General features: G+C 35.7%; 1 protein-coding gene across 2 annotated transcripts; it reads right to left on the bottom strand.

Annotated features, from left to right (window-relative positions):
* Window positions 1–3,489: 3,489 nt before the first annotated feature.
* LOC113685525 (uncharacterized) lies at window positions 3,490–16,892 on the bottom strand. 2 transcript variants are annotated; one of them, XM_027203034.2, is made up of 17 exons: window positions 16,770–16,892; window positions 15,540–15,612; window positions 14,919–15,010; window positions 13,607–13,659; window positions 12,661–12,719; window positions 12,101–12,223; window positions 11,787–11,826; window positions 11,426–11,485; window positions 10,454–10,561; window positions 10,109–10,215; window positions 9,175–9,262; window positions 8,976–9,031; window positions 7,693–7,766; window positions 6,648–6,724; window positions 5,699–5,791; window positions 5,338–5,407; window positions 3,490–4,647 (listed from the first exon to the last, which is right to left on the bottom strand). In XM_027203034.2, the coding sequence occupies exons 1-17, from the start codon at window positions 16,807–16,809 to the stop codon at window positions 4,613–4,615; spliced, it is 1,248 nt and encodes a 415-aa protein (XP_027058835.2). In that variant the 5' UTR covers window positions 16,810–16,892; the 3' UTR covers window positions 3,490–4,612. The 2 variants fall into 2 exon arrangements, with proteins under 2 accessions (XP_027058835.2, XP_027058836.2); XM_027203035.2 differs by lacking the exon at window positions 14,919–15,010 and having other exon boundaries at window positions 13,607–13,673.
* Between the last annotated feature and the right edge of the window lie 984 nt (window positions 16,893–17,876).

Raw genomic sequence — 17,876 nt, 5'->3', positions numbered from 1 at the left:
TTCCATCGGATCATGAGATTCTGAAGGATCGTGGAGTCTTTTTCCAAAGAGATCTTTTTGGATGAGCTTCTTTTCGAGGTCAAGCTTGCACCCTGCCAGTATTGTTGTGATAGGATCGATAGGAAGAACTCGCTGATGAGGTCTTTTCTAACTACAAAAATGGAAAGACATTCATGTACGAGCACGTTACTCATGTCAAGACAATCTCAGTAGATAAGAGATTAGACTCGATCATCAATGAGAGCGTCAATGTTCTAAGGAGGTCAAGAAAGGGACTTCTTTTTTACGAGCCATATGTCGCTGGTGCGAGAGATAGTGAGAAGACATTCAATCCTGACATCACTGAAAGTGAAGGTGATTTGTCAATGGAATCCCAAATAAGGTTTACAGTCAAGGAATAGAGACAAGAAATATGTGAGAAGAGGCCCTCAGAAGATTTGGAAAGGGAAACAGCGTGGTGAATGCGACAGACCTTAATACTGGTGACAGATTCGCTCTATTCATCGATCTCAGGAGTATGAGAGACTATGGTCTTCATGAAATTGGATTGAGATTGGACAATACGAAAGAAGGAGCCCAGTTAGCAGTTAACAGGAAGGCATCGGGCTCAGGAAATGCGAAATGTTACATCTTTATCCTCTCAGATGCACAGCTCAACTCATAAGTTGTGTGCATGAAAGCGTGACTTATTAATGAGATAATTAAAAGACACTCTTTTTGACAAAAGAACAAATCAAGACAAGCCCTGAAGGGGCCGGGTGCGGAGCGGCACACAACGACTTTTTCATAAGATACAACATTGCTGCTAATCCTTTTGCATGATTAAATTCTTTCTGATACTGAAGATTGATAAGATAATATGTCATAATTTTGTGGAAAAAATTATGCTACGAGATTGCCGTGTTTGCCTCAGTGGTAGTAGATATATAATGACACGTTCTGGCTCAGTACAAAACCAAGGCTATACATTATTTTGGGCTAAGATCTATTCAGTTTTCTCTATCATTTTCAACTCGCATTTGGAAAGAGATATTCTAAAGCACAAGCTGTCGCAGAAATAGTGAATAACCTAAGGGTGTCTCTGGAACTTGATATGTAGAGATTTAAGGTTTTTTATGACTTTCCAAACGCCCTCGGTACTGTCAATCACAACATCCTACTGAAGAAAGGGAAAACATGGAACGGTATGAGGTGGGGTGCAAGCCTCTTGAGCTTTGCACTAATTACCCGACAGGAATCCATGTACTGCCATAGAGACTACTATGATAAACAAAAGTATTTCTTCCTCCTTTCTTGGATGATAAATCTCCATTACAGTATTTTAATCTTCGCTATATTAACATGGGGAGGTGTATAATTATTTAAAGAAAATTCACACTAAACAGAACCTCGCTGTGAAGCTTATATTTGTTTGAAGTACCAAACACAGGGCCTACCCTTTCCTTGGCCCTCTGGATGTTCTGATTATAAATTATGTGCATCGAGTTCGTTCCAATAAGAACCACACACATTTGGCACAAAAGCTTCCTAAAATATTTAGGAATAACTTATTTCCCGACATCGATTCCCTACACCGAAAATAGATATTAAAAAGATAAAAATGAAATACCCCGGTGGCTGAAAAGGAAAAATCAAAGGCGACAAAAAAATTTTAGAAATAAACGTCTTGAGAAGCAAGCTACATGTAACTCAAGCAGCTGACTCAGTTTGTACCGTATATTTTTCACCCATCGCTGTAGGAGAAATCTGGTTGAAAACTTTGATCTTCGCGAAGCTGAGTTGTGCTTGCTTGCCACGCTCTTTTGACGCTTACACACCATTTCAGAGTCCGCTCGGGATAAAATGTGTCCCCCTTCTATTGTAACCTATTGTAAACAGAGTTACCAGCACGCCACTTCTTTCAGAATATTTTACGACTGGGAAAGTCCTCTGTTTAGAAAAAAAGACGTACCAAATTCTATCAGGTGGAAGCTTGGCTTAAATAATTATTGCTGGAGTTGTTCTATCTACACAACGACAATCTCCATTTTACTCTTCTTGAATTTGAAGCTCCCAAAGACCTTAAAAATGCGCTGCATTTCTTTTTCATGCCATGTAGTAATTTGTCTGATTTTTTGGTCGGGATCCAGTCTCCACCATAGACACGTGAACTACGAACTGAAGATTAAATACGAGTCTTTGGAAGCGCGACTCTCGCTTTGTCTTATTAAACATGAATATAATTTGTTTAGTATTATTGATGTACACGGCTCGCTTTAGTTTCTGGCCGGAAGTCTTGCTTCCATCATGAAGCTGCATCACAAACTCCTCCCGGCCGGCGCCACAGCCAGTTACAATCGGTTCTATCAAGATGTATAACTACACTACTGACTCAGTGGAGTCCACCTGTTCCTCACTTGCCAAAGGATGATGAAAAAAACTTGACTTAGCAAGAAAATTTCCCTCCGAGGTAACTTTCTTAAAGGTTTCTCCCAAAGAGTCTCCATCGTTAGTTTCTTCTCGGTTACGAAGTTCAAAACATGTCATGATCATTGACCAGGAGGCACAACATATAATTACACACAAAGCGACACCGAAAATGCCAAGTACAATGATCGCAATCATTCCACCTCCGCTGAGTTTAGCCATGCCAAAGCCTGCCTCAGTGCCGGCGTTACCGGCAGATTGCCCATTTTCACTCCGTACTCTCTTCGTCCGAGTAAGAAAACAGATAAGAAGCAACAAAGCTTTGATGTGATATATCCTCATGTTTCAACTACGAGTTCCATGACGCCGTGATGTACTAGGAAAATAGGCCCTTGCAATTCCTTCTGATGCGGAGGCCACCGATCTAAACCTTACTATGGAATGTTCGATTTGGCGATTTTTCTTATGTACAGTCAAAATCAGACTGCATAAGATCGTTCGTTGAGTTTAAATGTTTCATAAGTCAAAACTGTCGGCTTTACGGAAAACTTACTTTGAATGTCGTGTCCCTGATTCCTAAACGTATGGAAATAAGGACGACTTAAATTTATTATTAAAAGAACTCCTCCTTTTGAATTAGAAAGCGGGCCAATATTTTTTAGGAGATGCTAATGTACCTGCATAAAACAAAATACATTAGTCTAACTTGAAGAAGTTCAGAGGTGCTTTCGAAATTTCTAGTAGGTTCAATGATAGGACAGACATATAGTTAATGTTCTTGACACAATTAAACAGCAGTTCAGTTTAATGACCATGTTCGCGCATTGTCTCCTGTAAATGCTCTCGTAGACGTTAACAAACTCAAGCATTATACTAAATGGATCACTTTCATTATTTGTTACCGTCTCGTCATGCCTAGAGAAGGTCCGTTAAATCTCTCGGGAAAAATCCAAACAATAATGAACACAATGGTCCCGAGTTTCGCGAGAATGACAGGCTTGGTTTCAGGGCAGCAAGAAGTATAAAAACCGGCTTCAAGCCGATGGGAATTTTTTAAACCAATGAATATTCCATCACACCGCATTTACAAGACATATTTAACTTGTTTTGTCCATTTGTATAATTTCAACATTTTTAAACCCATAAAGTTGTTTTTCACCTCACACCTGCATACACTCGAAACATGACCTCCCTCTTCATACTTTTTGGTCTCTCATCTAATAACTTCGGCATCAGCGGTATAGATAGGAAGGAGAAAGCTGCCTTGAAATTCTAGCTGCTGGCAAATAGAGCACGACACTTTGATTAAAACCCAATGATCTCAAGGATTTCGAAATATTCCTTCCCAATACAGAAAAAGAAAGAGAAAATTCGCTGCGGCAAATTCACTCCCACTTTTAAAGTGATAAAGCCCATCTCTTAACCTATACCTATAAAATAGCTTGATACTTTGGTTGGTCAGAGGCTCGAATTTTTAAAGAACATTTGTTTATTTGTTTTTTTATTATCGTGAAAGAAGGGTTTGTTGTACCTTTGGGCATCGTTTCAGTAATTGAAAAAATCTGTAAGCGGACAAAAAAATCTTGCCAAAGAGAAGATTGATAAAGCAAGTAATTTTTTACTAAAATTGTTTTACTCTTTCTTTAGAGGGCGTAAATTTTTGGCTTGTTACCGTGAAGCACTGGGAAATTTTTTTTAGAACGGAGTTTTTTTTCTATCGTTTTTTTTAGACAGAAACTTCTCGATCAATATTCTCTTTCTAACCGAATGTACTTTTAGTAAGTTATTATTAGAGAAAGTTACGATAATATGATCTTAAAACTTCGCAACCATTGTTATCACTATGTTAATTAACAACATTCTTTATAAAATAATTTATCAAATTACTCTAATTGAAGAATAAAATCTCTTACTCAGTTACACAACATAACAACTTCTCCTTGTCTTAACGCAATCAGGAGCATTTGCATAAATCATATGCCCGTAATTTATGTCTTTTTGAATAGTTGGAAGGGCAACTGCAACAGACATTGATGAGAATGCGAGGCGACAGGAGACTTCTGTAAACGACTGAAATTGTCGGGGAAAGGTGGTGATAATCAATATTTACTTAAGAGAAAAAGAATAAGCTGGGACATTAGTACATTGTCTTATTGCTCGTTGAAATAGAATATGGTAACATGGTTCTGTTAATGTACACTCCTTGTTATCTCCACAGTCGGCATGTGTTGTCTTTGCTACCTGTAGAAACCCAACCAGATGGTATTGAGAATAAGAATCAAAACTGATCTATAACACTGTAACTAATCCATTTAAGCCGGAAATGACGGGATCACTTCCTCCTTAACGTGAATTTCTGTGAAAGTCGGTGAATGGAAATGGAAAAGGAAAAGGAAACTTAACCCGTGGCAATGTAGACTACTCTCTCTATGATCATTTGCAAATCGTTTTTCGCATTAATTGAAATTGATATATCAAACACATTGGTTTGATAACAAACAAGCTTGTCTAATCTTAGGACAACCTTATACTCCTCTCGGAAACCAATGAACCGATTACTTTTAAAATCTCAATCTTAATTGCACCTTTCTTGAATAAACTAAGAAGTATGAATGGCGTTTAGCTGCTACAAAATGGTATTGCCCTGTCACCCGACTAATCCAGTGGTGCAGTGTGTCAGTAACCGACTGCACCACTGTAAGAAAGGATCTAGTATTAGAATACACAATATAAATCATATATCAAATGAATTAAAAGGTGAAATTCATCTATTTCTTCATTCATTTATTTTGCTTACTTTTTACAGTGTTAAAAAGCTGTGTTCAACATCATCCGCATAGAAAATAGGCTACAGCTTTACACTGGCCTCACTAAACTAAAAAATATGTGTAAGAGGAGTAAACCCAATAAACACTATAAGATTACTATTACCTGTTACTATTATGTTTCCTTCATAATTAAAAGCACAGCTGAAGATCTCGTCATTATGCCCTTCAAGAACCTTATGAAGAAAATAAAGTAATTCAATGAAAATTTCGCCCACTAAAAAGTGAAATTGCTTGTGATAAACGTATTGCTGAAAACGAACATTTATCATGTTCATGGTGACGTGTGGAACAAGTAGTACCGCCATCACACGTGAGATATAAGGAAGACAATATCTAACTTAATCACAATTTCTCACAGACAGACTGAGACAGCCATTAAAACGTTGCAATTCCCACCTCCTCAGTCACTATCTAACTATACTTGTCACTAGTAACTATACATTTCTCAGGTTTCCATTTTGTACCTGTATACATTTCCCTGAAAATGGGTCCCAAAGCCTTCCTGTCTTATCACTACTTGCTGTTAAGCACCTTGTGCCTTGAGGACTAAAAGTTATCTAGACACAACAAAAATATAAAACCCAACGGCGTTAAAAGTCGCAATGCAGAGAATACAGAAACAAACGGCAGTGACAACATTGGCGGTAATACTAACGACAACAACAACAGAAACAACAAAAAGAATAATAACACATATAATAACAATGATTATAGTAATAAAAATAATGAAACAATGTCATTCGAGTCAAGGATGTGCGGCTCACTCATTAACATTTGACGAAAAAATCAAGTAACACTCACATCTGTACGAAATCACAAGAGATCTCTTAGGTCTCATAATCTCTAACCCTAAACCCTAAACCCTAAAGCCTTTCCTCCTTAAATTTTAAAGGACCATAAAATTTATATCGGTGCAAATCTCGACCATCATCTGCTTATGAATGTTTCCCTGTGACTCATAGTAGCGTTATAAAAATAAAAAACTCGTAGTTATAAATATAAAAATTTCACCGTCACTTGATCAACGTTTTTGACCGTATCCAATCATTCTCTCTTTCAGTCGAAAACGTCCGAAAAAATTCTATACAACTTTTAGCCTTAATTTTTCGATCTTTTTTGATATGAGGGAGTTATGTCCCGTATTATTACATCGGATGTTGTTTTGAAGCGTAAATTATGCACAAATGCGTCCAAACAATACTTTGCTGGCTACAACGCAGATTGTTTGAGCGCAAACGTTACAATACATGAAGCAGCGAACCAGGTTCATTTAGTTTACACTGTTATCAATTTCTTCTAAAAAAATGTCGGTAAGTTGTGCTTAAATCAAGTACCACAAAATAATCACAAAAATATAATCACATCATGATCTCTTAACCTGCCTTACAATAAAACCAGTAAAGACTACTACACCTTCGAAATTTCTCCTTCGTGCCCCTCTAGTTTTGAGACACAATGATGAGTAAGGGCATTATACACTCTTCCAGTTCCTGAATAACGAGTAATTTGAAATACGAACAAATTAACCAACAACCGGGAACCTAGATTGTTAACATGGAAATGACACTAGATTTACTGTTGCAATGTAAAATAGATAGCGCTTTGTTTCTGGACGGCAAGCGGTGTAGTGTAAGCTGTGATAAAAGTGTTTTAGTTATAACAATATGGACATTAACTTATCTCAATCTTACTAATATTGAAACCAGTGCTATAATAACAATAATAATGTATATGAAAATATTACGTGCATCTGACCGGCCGAAAACGAGAGCATTAATTATGTAAAACGAGTAAAAAGTTGTAACACGAGTGCAAATTACAATATAGCGTGCGCTGTCAAATTTCGTCTGTTTTGACTTTCTGTGATCCTTTTTTCATGTAAATTATTAATAATTACATGATTACTCGTGCAATTTGGTGTTAATAAGCACTTGTAAATTTTTTCAAATACTGCAAAGACTGAACTTATTTATTCCCGCACCAATTACAACATTGCGGGCACAAATCCCGCGCGAGCTGCTCGGAGGAGTTGACGAGCAATCAGAGCGCTTTTTACACTATCCAACTGTTTTAGTTCATAATAATGTTGAATAATTCTCGAGACGAGGTCGCGTAGATAAATCAAGACTATTTGCCTATCCTGAGGCGAATAAATGTCTTAGTACGATGTTCTAGTGATCATCACAGCGAAAATGTAAACTCTGTTTCATTTCTTTACTTCAAACTTGTCATGCATCTAAGAACTCAGACACGGAGTCTAGCGCGTACATCACATGGTCAATATGTACACTGCGTATGATTGAAAAGAGTCGTGTTCACGTTCACTTGTAAGACTTGTAATAAAGCTTTAAAAGTGAACAAAAAACCAATTGTGGTCAGTTTTATCCAGAAAGTTCAACGCTCCAGCTATGATGATCTCGCGCAGGGTCCTATACCTTACGATACCATGTAGACGTACCATCTGCAGAAGCTGTGGCTATGTACTGACCAGTCAAATCAAAGCACACATCTAACACCTCATCATCGTGGCCTCTGCATAACAAACGAAGAAAAAAATTCGCAACGTCAAAACTTTCCAGATTTCTTGACGGAACAGGTGTCGCAATCTGACGTATTTGTGTCCGCTTTATAGTGGAGACTCGCTAACTCGTACTTTCCGTTAACTCAATCAAAATCTGACTTCCAGTGGATTTGAACCTATTTTTTCATTCACTTACCCTTAGCTAACTCGAAATAATTTTACTTTCCCTTAGCTCAAATTTACCCTAATAACTCGAACTCTACATAAAAACGTCGGTTAATAAACGTCAAAGTCTCAGAACATAGCTTGTTAACACTTCCCAATCTTTAATCGCGATTTATACGAACGTGATAACATTTATGAAAACGTAATTGAATCCTACGGAAATACAATAATCATCTTGTTATTTCTGGTATAGCAGGATAGTGGGGGTAGTCATGTAAGGTATGATAAGTTGAGATTTTAAAATCTGTACTTATAGCGCGAGATCTCGACTTATGTCATACCATACATGACTGTTTTGGGCCACAGTAATTCGTGAGAAGACTATTCGAGATGATCTTGGAGGGAGGTTTTTGAGGAGACATATCACCATATCCCAATCAGACAAGTCAAGCTAGCGCAAGCTATTGCCTCTAAAACCTTTGTGAGTCCGCTCCCACAATTAGAAATTCGCCCTCCCAATGTTTCAACGCATCACTTACGGCAGAAGATATTTCTTTTCTACCGAACTCATTATATTTCAATCGATATGCAATTTCTTTGCGACACCATAACAGGTCATAACGAAGTTAGATCAACATGCACATTCTTAAGCGTGACGCAGTAAGGCTAAGCCCCTTTATCACTCCGTTCTTTATTTCACTGGTTTGACCGTAATTTACGCCCATCTTCGCAGTAAATTTCTAAAATTACTTTTGAGAAAAAACTTTCACAAGACAGACAAAATTATTCTAAAGTAGTGACCAACGTAGATATTTCGTAGTTCAGTATAATTACTCGTACTCGATCAAATTATATCGTAATGTCAACATAAAGGAATATGTTCTGCCGTAAGGAAACGGAAACGAATTTAAAGATTTGGGGCGAACTAGTTAAGGTGGGGAACAAACTTGCTTTAATCCAGTGGGAAAACTCGCGAAGTTCCAATGGGTTCCTCTATCAAGTTGATACTTTACAAATATCACAATAACTTGATAAATATGCTTTTACGATCTTACCTTAAGGTTCCGATACATTGCCCTGTCCTTGAGTCCCAAAGTTTGCATGTCTTGTCCTATTTTAAAACAGAGACCACTGTAACACGTTAAGGGGAATATGAAAAAATCCAAACTAAAAAAACAAAAATTTCAAAAGCATACAGATAATGACAACAAGGGGGGAGGAGAGGGTGTTAGAGCTGGTTAAAATACAAATTACCATTGATCCAGTTACTATCAGAGAGTTATCAAAGTTGAACTGAGCATTGGAAATTTCTCCTCGATGGCCAATCAGTGTATGTAACCGCCTGAAAGAGAAATAATAGTATCTTGCAGATGACAGACTCAGCCAGAAATCTCGGTTTATCAACTTCTCTGTCAGCCCGTCACGGACCCTTAGAAAATCTAACCCTGGCAATGAAAGTATATATGATTATTAATGAGTTACTCTATGCAAATTTACATCCTTTGAAATTTTGAGGGATGTCATAGAATTTCACCAAAGATTAGGAATGATGTTTACTAGTTTTAAATAGATGCAATAGTTTCTGAAATATTCAACAAAAATTTGAAATATATGCATTTTCCAATCCTAACTTGATTGAATTTCTACTGATTCAGTCAAATACAAAATACTGATTCAGTCAAATACACACACTGGAAAAAACTGAAGAGAAGCAAATCTCATCTGAATAACACTTTAATATAAATACCTGTATTCATTTATGGTGACATTAACCATAATAATAATTAATCTGTTTGCCAGGGAACTGGGCAAAAATGATCTGATGGGTTATTTCAGGTAGTAACCTCAACATGATAGTAGCACAGAGCAGGATATTACAAGCCATGGATATGATTAAAATTAAGAGGTAAGCTAAGAAGACAGTTGCTCAGGAAGCAAACATCAAAACTTAAGGCTCAAGTCACTCAAATGACTCTGGTTGCCTCATAAATTGATGTAGTGCTATCTAAAAACTGTAGGTAAATTGGTAGTCCTTCACAAAAAGTAACTCAGAGAGTAAAAATCAACTAAACTGCCACAAATTAAAAACACATTTTCATTTAGTCAGAGAGATTTCATTGCAATTTATGGTTTTTTATGATCTATCAGTGGTACATATGTAATAAAAAGACATGCCTACAGAACAAACCTTCCAGTTGCTGTATCCCAAACACTCACAGTGTGATCAAATGAGCCTGTGAGCAGTTGATCTCCTGTTGTGTTAAATGAACAGGAAATAATTTCTGCTGAATGACCCTGGGGATAAACAAATAAATTCATTGTAAAGGTACTACTAAAAAAAGGAGCTTTGTTAACTTTTAATCCTATATTTACATTCAAAGCCAAGAATACCTGGTAGTGTAAGTGAGCAAAACAACAGTTAAGTGCCAAAAACCATGCACATCCTATAAACTGATATATCATACTATGTGCCCTACACTTGACTATTTGAGATAATTATTGCTTTTCATATGGAAATATAAAGTGTACTCACAGACAATGTGGATATCTCTGCTCCTTTTTGTACATCCCACAACTTGGCTGTTGTATCCATACTTCCAGTGGCCACAACTGTACTTTGTGGATTAAATGCCACACACACCTAACAAAATAACACCATGCAAGACTTATACTTTTCTTTGAAATCATGTTATCAAATATTTTCTGGACTTCAATCATTCTCAATTTGAGATATGACAAATTTGTTTGACTTCAATCATTCTCAACTTGAGAAATGACAAAAGGCTTTCTAGGAGGGAAGAAAAAAAACATCACAAGGTACTTAAAAACTGATCTTGATGTCCCAGAAATCCCTACTTTGAGAGGAAGAGAGAATTGTGAAGGAGTGTGGTACTTAGCAGTTCTGGTACATTTAAATACCTGTGCCTAAATAGGAGGCATGCTTCTCTTATAAACTTTAAACCATCTACCTTTTACTTACACAGTATGTACTAACCATAAAAAAATTGTTTTTTAGTGCATCAAAACTTTTTTTTTTACTATGGATTCCACCATTTTGAATTAAGAACAACTCCTATATTAACCTAGACACACATGCAAACAACCACAAAGTGTCATTCACCAACAACTTCTGCTGTGCTGATGTGTAGTGATGCCAAAAGACAAAATAGATCAAAGTAAATCAATAGTACCTTTTGTGTATCTGCAAATTTTTCAAACAGATCACCAAGATATAGAAAGGGAGGATACAGACTTTGTTACCTCACAGTTTAGCTGGCAAGTTGCTCTGCAATACTCAAAATGGTGGCATTCTTCAATGCATTATTTGGAAATTGAAAAAAAATGTTAGAAAGGTAAGATTACTCTTTCCAGTATCAAACCACAAGCAGTTTCATAATTTCATGGACATTGTTTTAAGGAATGGATAAAGATTACAGAGTATCTGAAGCATACTCTTTAAATAGAACCTCAACATAATTTACACTTTCACCACATCATAATTTACAATTTCTGCAGTATGTCCCTTGTAGGTATGGAAGCACTTCCCAGATTCTGCACTCCATAGCTATCAAAACAAGCAATGATATGATCAGTCCTAGCATAACTACAACATTACTGCAGTTAATATACTCAAAGATTATGATTTTTAAATATGAGAAAAACAGGCAAATGTAATATCATTAAAAAGTCAAAATAATGAACTGTCAGAATAAGTTAAATAATGCAACTATTTTGTATAAAGAAAGAGTTGCAGGTGTTGATACAACTGGCGCACATGTTTTACTTCTTTTCTAGTCTATAATCTTCTTTTTACACAGTCACCATTTTCTCTACTCCGACTCATCCCTAGCTGTGAAACAATTTACCTTACATGTCTTGTCAAATGATCCAGTTGCTATTTTGTCCCTGTAAGGGAAGAAAAAAGAGCAATGCTGATTAAATTATGGTAAAATTATTAGTTTAAACCTTCTGAATAAATACCCCAGTTACCTGGCACCAATTTAGTAATTGATGATGCATATACAGAGAGGGAGAGCTAGACAGGTTGCGTGTGTGGGTGTGTGTGTATTTCTAGGAAATCCTTGACAAGCAACTTTCAGTCCTTTTTTAGAGACCAATTGATTCTCATTTCACAAGAGTCAGCAAACAAAACAATATCCTGGCATAACTGACTACCTACCCATAGGGATTGTTGAATGCAATTGCATAGACAACATTTTTGTGTCCCTCCAGTACATGCAGCTCTTCTCCTGAGGCTGTATCCCACACTTTACAAGTTCTATCATAGCTTCCTGTTATGAAACTAAAGGAAAGGCAAATTCACAATGTATGTCAACAAAATACTTTATCTGATTACTCCTCAAAAGCATTGCTTATGCATTTAACTAAAACAAGCCCTCAATGATCATTTTTGTGTAATAACAGGTCATGGTTACAGGGTGGCATTGCTTATGAAGAGGTTGATTAAAAATAAGTTACATTTTAAATTGGAATCTTGCAAATCACCTTTAAATCATTTTCAATTTTACACATTTCAAGTACAAAAGAATGGAAGTGTAGATAATATTCCTTTTCCAAAACTGAATTCTTTTAATTTCTTATTGTGCTGTTCACCCCAAATAAAGAAGTAGTAAGTTGCAGTGGTGCCTCTTTTAGAAGTTAACATTTGAAGGAACGTTATCAAATTGAAGTCTAGTGATGTACTTTATATCTAAAACCAAAATACTATTAAAAAATTACCTTGTTCCAGACTTGTTGAAAGCCACATTGGTCAGTGGAAGGATGTGAGCTCTTAAAACCTTCACAGAAATAAATGGAAGGCATGAAAAGGGAAACTATTTAGGGTAAAAAAGGAGTAACTTGCACTTTAAGTTAGTTGAGACTTTGACTACACCTCATCGCCTAAATTGTCGTTTAAAATACATATATAAATTAGTTTTAATTTCCAGAGTACTCCTGCAAAACAAAATTTTTTTTTTCAGATATTTTTGAAGATATTCTTTAAATCTGTCACATCTATTGGAGAACCATGAATTCTGCAACCCCCTGAACATCTCTTTATACACCTGTGTTTTACAACCAGAACAGTAAGTGTCTTTATCAGAAGAAGAATTGAAGTCTAAGGTTTAGAAAGTTAGTTAAGTTTTTAATTTTCTTAGCCTGGCTTGGATTATACCAAAATGGTGTAATGTTTGGCAAGATTTTCAGCTGCTCAAAAGTTCTTTGAGGAGTTATATGTAACCTAACACATTTTTTTTTCCACAGGAATACTGATACTCCACAAAATGAATTTCTTCAATGCCAACTAGAAAGAAATTCAACAGCTAAGTGCGATTTATAGATAGAGTTATAGATCAGAGGAATGTTCTTTTGTACCTACATACTTAACAGTAGTTTGGAAACATACCAGTTTCAGGAGGCACTAGCTGTTTCAGAACAATGCAAAATGTTGAATACTAGAAAAATCCTTTACCCCTACAATACTCTAAGATATACAGTGGGCAGTATATTACAGTATTTAGAATCATTACATTTTAAGCTAAGTACATAACCCAAATGTTCTACATCTGGGTTTGTTCCCCTCTCCAATATGCTCCCTATCTAAAAGCCCTGATGAGTGATAATCCCGCTAGGAACAATTCCTCAAAAGGATGAAATCAATAACAGTATATCTGAATACCAGTACCTTGAAAAGATAGAAATGGTGATCCACACTCTCTTCTTGTTTTTCTTTCAGCCCTGTTGAATTATTACTAAAGGAAAACAACCAAAAGAAGCAGGAAAAATTGAGATTTTTAAATGTAGATTAAATGAATCACAACAACAGTGGAACCTCTGACTTTAAACTACTACACTAAAAAATGACATCTATTATATCATGTAAGTTGCTACTGGCAAGAAAGCTAAACCACACAAATAATTATAAATAGCAGGTTTATGCAGAAGGCAAATGGTTATTATCTGTATCTTATTAATATCATAGAGTGGTCCATTCACATTTACTTAGTAACAAAAAACATTGGCCCAAAGAAGTGAAAAATAATTGATCCTTACTTTAAAGGCTTTACTAAATTATTTGAATGGTGTTTTCTTTTATTTACTCCTTTTTGTTTTCCTCCTGTTAAGAGGTATTTAAATTATGCAAGTGATGATATGATGAAACATTTATCTTCAGACATTGGTGCACTGTTCTTAAGAAGAGATGTGAACTCAAGAGACCACTCAAGGTTTATGTCAGTTCTGCTGCTAGGAATTTAGTGTAAACATTAATCATTTATCATGTTTTTAGATTCCAGATATCAACCAAACTGTTCCAAAAATGTATTTTTCAAATAGAAAAAAAACTTTAACTGCAAATTCTACCAATTTGAAGAAAAACTCAGTAACCTAGTTGTAAACTCGTAAAATGGAAAGAAAAACAAGGAGTGGTTTAAAAACAGCCAGTGCTCTATTTATCCCTAAAAAAATTCACTCCTCAAGGCAGGTTGCTAGGATACTAAAAAAAAGAGGCAAGACATTGATGCACCCCAAGTAAACCACCAAGGTACCAAACAAGACTTAATATTCAACATTATTGAAAATAGTTCTCAAACTTATAGGTTACTCTTTGAAATCTAAAGCAAGTTTGTTGTAACAATCAAAATGTGCTTTTTGGAGATATGGATGAAAAAATTATTATGGTACCTGGAGGACATGTTTTTTTAAAGACAGTATGTCACAGTTTGAACCATTTCTATCCATGTCTACATTTTTTTCCCTTCAAGACCAGCTCTTATGAAAATTGACATTTACAACTTTTATCTATAGATACTACTTGTGTATTATACAGGTTCCAAATGGATATATTTGGTTAAATGTTAACAGTACAGACTAATGGAGCCACAAGTACTGCCTTAATAAAATTTTGGACACCTGTTACAGTCACTATACACAGTCATTTGAATATTCATTTTCTATTTAATATCCCAAATACATCCAATGTTTACAAAAAAGGATACTGAGAATCAGTTTTCTCACTTGCTCCATCTTTGAGGGTGTAATAAGGGGTTCCTTTGCAATAATGTCATCAAGTAGCAAATCAACATCAGATCTAAAACAAAAACCCCCTAGGGTGTTATTCCATTACACATGTATTTTGATTGTGTATTGTTTGTTGTAAGATGAGCATCATCATTAAAACCCTCCTTAAAAATTTGTGTGCTCAAACAATAGTGCAATAATTCCAAAAAGAAACTGTGTATCAATAGTTTGATGAAATGATATTGGAAAACAATACTGTAAGTAATGATTAGAACTGTACAAATATCATGTGAGCACAAATATGCATGTTGCATTTACATAACTACTTGCAATAATTACCTGTAACAATTAAAGTAGTACTTTAAATGATGACAAAAAAGTTGTTGAGTAGGCTAGAAATAATCCGCTTCAAAAAGTAAAAGGACCAGCTAAAAATTCATTTCAACTTTGTTCATTAATTGACACAATACAATTCAAACTAATTACATATTATAATACTTGTAATTTTAATTCTTCATCTGCAAGAAAAGGAGATAGTAATAAATTACAAATCTAAATGGTGATTATATGTGTTACTTCTCAAAAAAATATGCACTCACGTGGGTTTTAAATCCAACAGATCTATAGATTTTGACTTCATCATGCCAGATTGTTCATACTCCAGAATTATGCCTAAAAACCAAAGGTTTAAACACAAAAATGAGAATTCAAAACCAGCCTGAAATGCAAAGTAACTTCTCACTGCCCTCTCAACTCACATGCACTTAGTAACTCACTTAAATGATTTCAATCAAGTCTTTATAGATTCAAAGTAAAGGAAAGGTGTTTAGAAGTCTAGGGTACAATTCAGAGATGCATGCCCTACACCCCTCTACCATCACCAAGGAATCAGGCAAGCATATCTGACATTCAAGAAGAGCAAATCATGTATTCTGTAACAGCAGATCTAATATTCAAGAAAACTCAGATTCAGACTCTATTTAATTAGTATTTCAGAATACAACAAACAAGCTATAAGTGAATTTGACCTGATCATGTGATATCCACAGCTTTATAAGAGCACTTGAAATTTCTCTGTCACTTACTTATTACAAAAACTTCACCTCTCATGTCAAACAAATATTATATTTTGCGGCATTAAGTGGGCACATTTTCTTTTATGTGGAATACCCTATTAAGGTATCACAGAAGGAAAATTAGCATTTTCATTAAAACTGAGATAGCATGAGTACTATGTGTGCAATCTCCAAATTTCACAAATGTTGACCAAATATCAGCTGGGAATAGACTCTTCAGAGATCACAGTTCAAGCCAAAACACTTTACTACAAAAATCTACTTGAAATTTTTTTAGGGCCTCAGTGATGTTGACATTAGTGTGTTTCCACTTCGTGCCTTTGAAGGCTGTGATATAATCTCACTGGAAGATGCCATTTGATACTGAAGCATGCTAGAAAGCAAAGAGCAGACTCAACTGGTAAGGAGTTATACGTAGGTTGAGAAGGTGTGAATGACTAGCTGTTTATGTCAACATGGAAGGTGCTTAAACCAGCATAAAAGAGAATGAAAGAGGTCATGCAAAGGATGGAGAGCCATACTGGAAACAGAACATAGCTTTTCAACAATTGATGCTTGATGTGCGATGCTAGGCAAAAAGATGGACTGTCTGCAAAATTTTTGGCAAACCAGCACCCATAGCAACTTCGATAGAAGAGCGTAACTCTTTGCTAGCATTCCAAAGCCACTAAAGAGCTGTTTGATTGAAAGCTCTTTGACTTAGTTTTATATACAATTCTAAAAATTACACAAGTGTATCATAATTATCCTCACCTGGTGGATAATAACGCAACAAGAATTTTTTCAGACGCATATTTCCGCTACAACTTTAGTGAAGGGGCTTCAACAAACATTCCCACACATTGATGAAAGACTGGGTAGGAGTGCTGATATTTGGTCAGCGGTCAATAGTTATTTTCTTATAGGTATGTCGTGTATGGGGAATTATTATGGACATTACTGTATGAATGAAGAGTGTAATGTATAATATTTATTGAGTAGATAATAATTCCCCATACATGACGTACCTAGGCTATTCGTATATACTGCATTACACCTTTTAAGGAATGTACTTCATCCTCTTGCATTATAGGACACGACAAAGGACATATTATAACAGTAAATCAGACAGTAAAATTACCACAAGGAGGCCCCAAGAGGAAGTAACATTTTTGTACGACTAGTTACGAGTGTTGAATCATCTTATAGGCCAAGAATGGGATTCATTGCTAGTTACAAACGTTTGCCACGGAGATCAAGACTAATTTTAGGGTTAGTCGGAATTGCTGTCGGTCTTGCTGGTCCATACCTTGTGCCTTCGTTCCCGGCAGCGGAGAAACCCGAAGAACAAATTTCGATGAGCGACGAGATGCAAAAAGCACGTCCATGATGATAGAAGACTTTATTCATGAAAATTTTTCAGACTCTTCTCCCTTGGACATGGATCAAATGAACGTTAACTGCTCAGGAACCGGCAAACGAACAAAATCTATAAGGGTTATGAATAAAGCCCTGGAAACTGCATATCTAAATTGAATCTCGGTCTGAATATCTTAGTAAAGTTAAATGAAATGTCAATCAACGCATTTGGGATATTTGTTAGCCCTTATGGGCCGTTTGAAGGGTCTTTTTACAAAATTGCTTTCGGCCAGAGGCCAATAAGAGAAGAAAGAAAGTCTTCTTTTCTTTTCTTAATGAAGGCGAAAAAATACCACAAATGAGTTAACATTTTATATAATGCTAGTGGGATATTCAGACCAAGCTGTAATTTAGATATGCAATTTTCAGAGCTTGTTCATAACCCTCATAGATTTTGTTTGTCTCATGTCAACAATTATTAACCACAAACACATAGTGTGGTCTGGTTGTATCTACTGTAAC

Source organism: Pocillopora damicornis, chromosome 6 (genome assembly GCF_964200805.1).
Source record: "Pocillopora damicornis chromosome 6, jaPocDami1.2, whole genome shotgun sequence".
In the NCBI taxonomy this organism is placed as follows: Eukaryota; Metazoa; Cnidaria; class Anthozoa; order Scleractinia; family Pocilloporidae; genus Pocillopora; species Pocillopora damicornis.
This window is presented reverse-complemented; position numbering and strand designations above follow the sequence as displayed.

Excerpts from the sequence above, each read along its gene's own strand:
- LOC113685525 (XM_027203034.2), bottom strand. The coding sequence starts at position 16,809 with ATGCGTCTGAAAAAATTCTTGTTGCGTTATTATCCACCAG. Across the intron at positions 11,827-12,100 it reads GCATTCAACAATCCCTATGG|GGACAAAATAGCAACTGGAT; the intron begins GTAGGTAGTCAG and ends CTTCCCTTACAG. Across the intron at positions 6,725-7,692 it reads AGCCACAGCTTCTGCAGATG|GAACTGGAAGAGTGTATAAT; the intron begins GTACGTCTACAT and ends CTCGTTATTCAG.